General features: G+C 41.7%; 1 protein-coding gene across 1 annotated transcript; it reads right to left on the reverse strand.

Moving 5' to 3' along the window:
- Window positions 1–92: 92 nt before the first annotated feature.
- On the reverse strand, window positions 93–6,434 carry LOC117819757 (CD209 antigen-like protein E). The gene is made up of 6 exons (XM_034693208.1): window positions 6,275–6,434; window positions 6,118–6,207; window positions 4,547–4,642; window positions 2,364–2,506; window positions 2,101–2,204; window positions 93–630 (listed from the first exon to the last, which is right to left on the reverse strand). Exons 1-6 carry the CDS (start codon window positions 6,345–6,347, stop codon window positions 480–482), a joined length of 657 nt encoding a protein of 218 aa, XP_034549099.1. The 5' UTR covers window positions 6,348–6,434; the 3' UTR covers window positions 93–479.
- Between the last annotated feature and the right edge of the window lie 225 nt (window positions 6,435–6,659).

A 6,659-nucleotide genomic window follows, 5' to 3' on the forward strand; every position in this document is an offset into this window, starting at 1 on the left:
ACCAATTGGTCATAAAATAATGCTTCTGTCTCTCCCTTTGTGTAAATAACTTATAAGTTATTTGCTTTGAAAAAGGAACTCCAGCAATAGAATTTATTTTAGAGGACCCAGAGGCGAATTTATTCAATATAAAACACTTAACAGATATTAGTACACACCAACAGCACTGATTGATCAAAGACAGTAATGTTTAGAGAATAAAAGCGGTACATATTTCATGCTTTATGGGAATGCAGCATGGTTTTCTCTTTATAGCGACATGTTTTGGATTTTAAACATGAAACATTTTCTAACTAGCTTGCTAACACGTGTGCAGTTGTTTCTATGATGTTGTAAAGATCTCCGGACTCCTCAGCTGAAAATGTGGAAATAACACGTCTACATTGTGCTGATTACAAAAACAGGCTGAGCCCTTCTTCCTCTCCTTCCAGTGCTGATGGCCCCAGCATAACATTTCAACACTTGGTCACAATGCTGAGCTACTTCTCACAGATCCAATACAGAGTCCTGTGACATGCCATATCGTTCCAGTTTTTCACTTGTGTCCTGCCGTCTACCAGGTGGACACAGTCTTCCTCGCCATATCTTGGATCACCACCACCGTTATCAGGCTGCCGTTTATGCCAGAACCTAGGAGAAGTCAACAAGAAAATAGGCTGTCAGAGAACTTCTTTCAAAGATTGGCCAAAAAAAAGGCTGCTGCTTGTTTTCAAAAAATAGCAGGTATGCTTATAATAATCTTGAAAGTTCAATTGAACAACATACATATGGACAGTCATAGAAAATTGCTAATGCAGGGCTTCCACCAGATCTGTGTCCAGTTCGTCTCTGATCCGCTGCGGTCCGGCTCCGTGCTCTCGCATCCGTTACTCTCATCGGTTGTGTTTTCAGAACGCAGCACGGAGCAGGACCGCCAGACAGCTGGAGTCATGTGACCGAGGTTTCCCCGCTGTAATTACTGAATCAAGGATTCTCCTCCTCCTCCTCTCCTCATCCATGTTGTCTTTCTGGTCCTCTGAAAACCTCTGACCTGTTGACTCCAGGCCTGGCTCCTAATATTGCCAACTCCTCAGTGAGGAAAGTAGCTATTGGCTGTCCTAAAAGTCGCTAGAAGTCGCTAAAAGGCGTCATCGCCTAATTTGCATAATCTAATTTTGTAATAGACGCTGTCAGAGAGATGTATAACGTCGAGGGAGAGACAAAAAGAGGTTAAAAAACACCCTAAATATGTTCTCAAATAACGAGCGCTAAATTGCATGTGCAAACTAAAACTCTGCACGTGCAATTTCTGGACATGTTGCGGGTGATCTACTTTGACTGCGTGTGCAAATGATAACTGGTGCAAAAGTGATGCGGACCGCCCTATTTTAATGGGGATTTTGTCTCCATGGAGAGTTTGAGAGAGCAGAGTGGCCGTAAACGAAAAATGAAGTTTGAAGCCATGAAGTTGGAGGTCTTGGTGGAGGAGGGAAATAAACACACTGGTGAACTCGAGCAGAAACATCTCAGCGTTGCCAGAAGAAATGCGATTTAGGAGGCCGTCTGTGAAAAGGTGAATGCAGCAGAAATAAACATGTTTACAGCCTGGTTCAAAAAACAGCTTGGGTCTACGTCGCTAATTTCTCACACTGTACGGGGGGTGACATTTTTTATAACTGTAAATCCGAAGATATTAAACTTACCAGTTTTTACCCAAATAAGGACATGACTGACTTGACTGACAGGCGGGAACACATAGCTGTTGGTTAGGAGGCTCAAACTCCACCTCTTTACCTCACACTAAGTTTGGTTGAGTTCAGCTTTTCCAATATGGCTCCTGCCAACAATTGGCTTCAAAACAGCGCTTCAGGATCGGATGGGTGATGTCACGGATACTACATCCATTATACAGTCTATGGCTTCGACCTGCCGGATCAGAGACGCAGCCCGAACGTAACGGAGCGGATCCAGTGGAAGTTGACACATTGACTAGAATAGAAACCTATCAGATCTGGTGCTGTGACGGATCGGAGACAGACCGGACAAGGATCTGGTGGAATTTGGCGGTCACTATGTGCAGGCAGTTGTGCATGTACTTGATTTCAAGCTGAGGTTTCTTACGAAAGAGTCAGCAGAGTGCCATCCGTCCATTTCCACGTCCCCTCATTGTCTTTGTCACTCAAACCGATCCATGTTGACTTTTCTTTGGCGTCGGTTACGAATAGCTGTTGAAGGCGAATGAAAACAACGTGCGTTTGTTAAATTGTACTCAAACAGTTTTCAGGGGTCAGTCTGTGATTTACAATTGAAATCCTGTGAATAATCACCATTTAAGAAATGAATCATTGACAGCTCTAATTTGATGTTAAGACATGGCACATCACCTGTTCTTCAAGACTGTTTATGACCACCAGATCTGCTCCTCTGGCTCTGCACTCTTTCCTGCTCATATTCCAAGACCCAGCCTTTATGGAGAAGAGATAACAGGAACAACCGAACATCTTCCATCCATTCGGACAAGTTTTCTCTGTGACATACCAACAAAGACATTCAAGAGCAGAAGACCCTGGAATATACTCATCTAAACAGACGTAAGGGAAAATAATCATAATGAGAATTATGACTAAATATTTACAGCAAACAACAAAATTAAAGGAGGAAAATTGAATCTTGAGAAAGACTCACGCCTCTCAGGACTAAATGATTGTGTAAATTATTATTGTGTTTTTTGAACAAGTTTTGACTTTTAATAAATAATAATAATAAACTTAACTTAAATATGACTTTTCTAAACTGGGTTACAAAGTGCTTTATAAAGGAGAAAGAGAATAAAAGAGAAACATGAGGAAGATGATGACTTAAAGGTGACATATCATGCAAAATTGACTTTTTAATGGTTCTCTCCCTGAAATATGTGTCCCTGTCTACAAACCCCCTGAAAATGAAAAGGATCCATTCTGCCCCTGTTCTGATTTCTCCACCTTTCTGTAAATGTGTGTGAAACCAGCCGTTTCAGACTTCAGTGTTTTTCATACGTCGCAACGCCATCCGGTCTGTAACAGGAAGTCAGAGCTCGGAGTTTGTTCAGCCCATAGACTGTATAAAATACAACTCAACCCCTCCTCTGTTTTTCATTCCCTGCACATGTGTGCTAACAAGGAGTTTAGGAGGGAGGCATGCTAGTTGTAGGCTGTCTTAATAAACACAAAGGTCGGTTCTACTCCCCACTGTGATGGAATTCAGCAACAAACTGGACACTGGACACAGAAGACTCAGGAGACTCGGATGGCTTACGTTGAAATAGTGTATGTAGAACTTGGCCAAGGAGAACTAACATAACAGTACACAGGCAGGAGAGTGCAGTGCCATGCCAAGTCAGTTCTGACAGACAAATCCTCAGGCACGGTATTTATTCCCTCCGAAGATGACGCTAAAGTTAGATAACTTCTGGAGACAGTAAGTCGGCCATGAAACATAGATAAAGACAGGAGACCTTGACTACTACCCTGACACTATCTCGCCCGTAACAGATGACATAGGAATCAAGTTATTCTACTTGACATTGAGACTGAAAGAATAGAATAGTTAAACATTCTTACATACGCATATATAAGATTATGAAAATTCCACGACACCCACGTCTGCAGATTTGAAGATCTAGTGGATGATTTTTAGTTTTCATGGAAAAGTGCTAGCGCTAGTTAGCATAGCCACATAGCTACATGTTGGTAGCTGTGTACAAAGACACACGTCGACATACTGACAAATAAAACAACAAGAAACACTAAATCTGTGACCAATGGTTCAGAAAGGTCCTGCTGCAGGCGCCTCTCCGTCAGGATCAGATTCTGGATGGACTTCAGATTACGACACGTGGGTTCAAGACAAGAGCGGGCTTTCTACGTTAACAATGAGATCTCAAAATCAAGTCCAAAGCCACTTCAGTTCTAATTAAAGTCTTTAAAGTCGTATACATAAGAAAGAATCAACATGATGAAGAAGTTTAACTGAGGGTGAAACTTGTTGAAATATAGAGTAGGGATGGGCAATGATATTCGAACATTTGAACATTCGTTCACTTTGTAAAAATGGTAGAGTTACTTCAAATAATTTCTCATTTTGAAAGTACAATTTCTCATCCTTTTTACTGGTGCCTGGTTGTAATACAGTATTCCCACCAGACGGTGGCTATAGAGCAACTTAAAGCTGTTTGCTAACCACATCAAGTAACAGAAGAAGAATGCTTACTGCATTAAATAATAATATTACAGTCGCAGCGGTTTTCTCCGTTTCTCAATCTCACGCTTCTACACTTGTATTTCCAGAGACTGAGTATGGCTGTAAAATGTAAACACACACGCCACGCCGCTTCACAGAAACACCGACATAAAGATCGAGACAGATGCTGACAGTGCCGCTACTAGCAGCCCCTCAAAGTGCCACATGTGAAGTCTTTAAGGTTCGTGTAAGTGGGAAAGGTTATTAATACTCACAGTTTATTTATAAATGACAGAACTGAGAGATAAATATGACTGTCATATTCTGGCCTCAGAGGAGGAGCACTCACTCAAACACTGGAGCTTTTCCGTCAGGGTGGACAGCTGGTTGTCGCTGGCCTGGAGTTTGGTTTTGATGGAGGAGAACTCGTGAGCTGAGTTGTGGCCTGAAATAAATCAAAGACACATTTTTCCTTAAAAACCTCATGCATCCAAAGTAATACTGAATCTAGTTTTTCCTGTATAAATAATGGACGTAGTATCCGTGACGTCACCCTTCTGTTTCTGAAGCGCTGCTTTGAGGCCAATAATCGGCGGCGGCCATATTGCTGCTGTTGAGCGATTGTGACGTAAAGAGGCGGGCTTTGAGCCTCCTAGCCAAACAGCTACAGTGTTCCTGCCTGTCAATCAAGTCAGCTCTGCCTCTCATTGGAAAACTCGTAATCTCAATATCTTTGAAATTGCCGCATTAGAAAAACCTCTAGTGGACACTCGATGAAATGCAGTTTTTAGCACTTTCACATTAGACTCATATTTTTAGACAGGAGGTTGCCGCTTGGATTAAACTCACCCATCTTTTCCAGTGAATAAATGATCGTGAGCAAATCTTTAGCTTACACCTCTCCTAGGTTTACGTTGCAAATTGAATATTGACATAATGCTGGAGTTTTAAGAAGAAAAGCAAGAAGAGAGCATTTTTTTTAGTTTGTTTTAAAACTGGAACTTTAATGTCGCACATGACTGCAGAAACTCAGAATTAGACACTTTAAAGGCACAGGCCGCAACCATAGACGGTATAAATAATGCACGTAGTATCGGCGGCGTCACCCATCTGTTCCTAAAGCGCTGTTTTGAAGCCAATCATCAGCGGGTGCCATATTGGAAATGCTGAACTCAACCTAACTTCGTCCCAGCTAGTGTGAGGTAAAGAGGCGGGGCCTTAGCATTTTCAGCAACAGCTACAGGGTGCCCACATGTCAATCAACTCAGCCACGCCCTTATTTGGGCAAAACTCGTAAGTAAAATTCTCCCCTGTACAGTGTGTGCGGATAGAGAAATGAGCTATCCAGACTACACTCGTTTTTTGTACCAGGCTGTAAACATGTTTATTTCTGCTGTGAAGATCGTCATCTATGAATGGGTGTGTCTGTGGTTTCCTGTGTTTCTGCAGCCAGCCTCAAGTGGACGCTTGATGAACTGCAGTTTTTAACACTTCCTTATGGGCTTCATATTTTAAGACCAGAGGTTGCCGCTTGGGTGCACTAGAGCCTTTTTCTGGCACATCAATGATCAGACTTAAACAAGAATTTTAAAATTACCATCAATAAAAATAACAAGATTATTAATTTGTCTTATTTCTACTAAAAAAAAAATCACAGATTCAGTATAAGTCCAGAAAAGTGTCTCATTTCAAGATGTTAAAAGACAAAAATCTGCCAATGGGTTCAGAAAAATGTGCTTCTCAAGTTTCTTGAGATTAGAATAATGTCTCAATCCAAGAAACCTGGTAGGGACATTTTCTCACCCCATTAGTAGATTTTTTTAAACACTCTTTAGGGACAACAAGTTGAGACACTTGCTGACTCTCACTCTCCTTAAAATATCAGTTTCAACCTGACATTCATTCATGACTAACACTCACAGTGCACGCTGAGGCCGATGAGCACAGCCAGCAGGAGAACACTCAGCAGCACCAGAGACAAAACCACGGCTTCCTGAAATCTCCTCAGACCTGAAACACAGAAAGGACCAAAAGAAGACACGACCATGATGAATGTAAATGTTTCTGACTGACTTACCCGTCGGATTTATGCAGGGACCTCTGTCGTCTGTTTTTTTAAAGTCAGCATTGGCGTAGATTTCCTCCTCCATAGTCCACGAGGATGCCTGCTGTTTCCTCCGAGGTGTGCTCTGCGATGCTGAAAAACTCCTTCTGTGATCAGGTTCAAGCTTTCCTCGACGTGTGGGGAAGTGGTTTCTATTATCAGATTAAGCACTCTCCATGGGAACAACATCTTTAGAAAACACACGTCTGTGTAACTGAGACTGAAGAATGTACAAAACTTTACAGAAGTCAACCTTCCATTATTTCAACAAAGGAACAAATAGATGAGTTTTAAAAATTGGGACTGTATGAGGAAAACTGATGAAATGTCCTTTTTTAATACTGTTTCTTTGGAAGAG

This window comes from Notolabrus celidotus, chromosome 10 (genome assembly GCF_009762535.1).
Source record: "Notolabrus celidotus isolate fNotCel1 chromosome 10, fNotCel1.pri, whole genome shotgun sequence".
Lineage (NCBI taxonomy): Eukaryota > Metazoa > Chordata > Actinopteri > Labriformes > Labridae > Notolabrus > Notolabrus celidotus.

What these genes read in the sequence shown, in the direction of transcription:
- LOC117819757 (XM_034693208.1), bottom strand. Translation starts at nt 6,347, where the DNA reads ATGGAGGAGGAAATCTACGCCAATGCTGACTTTAAAAAAACAGACGAC. An exon ending in TCCCTGCATAAATCCGACGG is followed by an intron (nt 6,208 to 6,274) that starts GTAAGTCAGTCA and finishes TCTGTGTTTCAG; the next exon opens with GTCTGAGGAGATTTCAGGAA. An exon ending in TAAACAGTCTTGAAGAACAG is followed by an intron (nt 2,205 to 2,363) that starts GTGATGTGCCAT and finishes CGCCTTCAACAG; the next exon opens with CTATTCGTAACCGACGCCAA.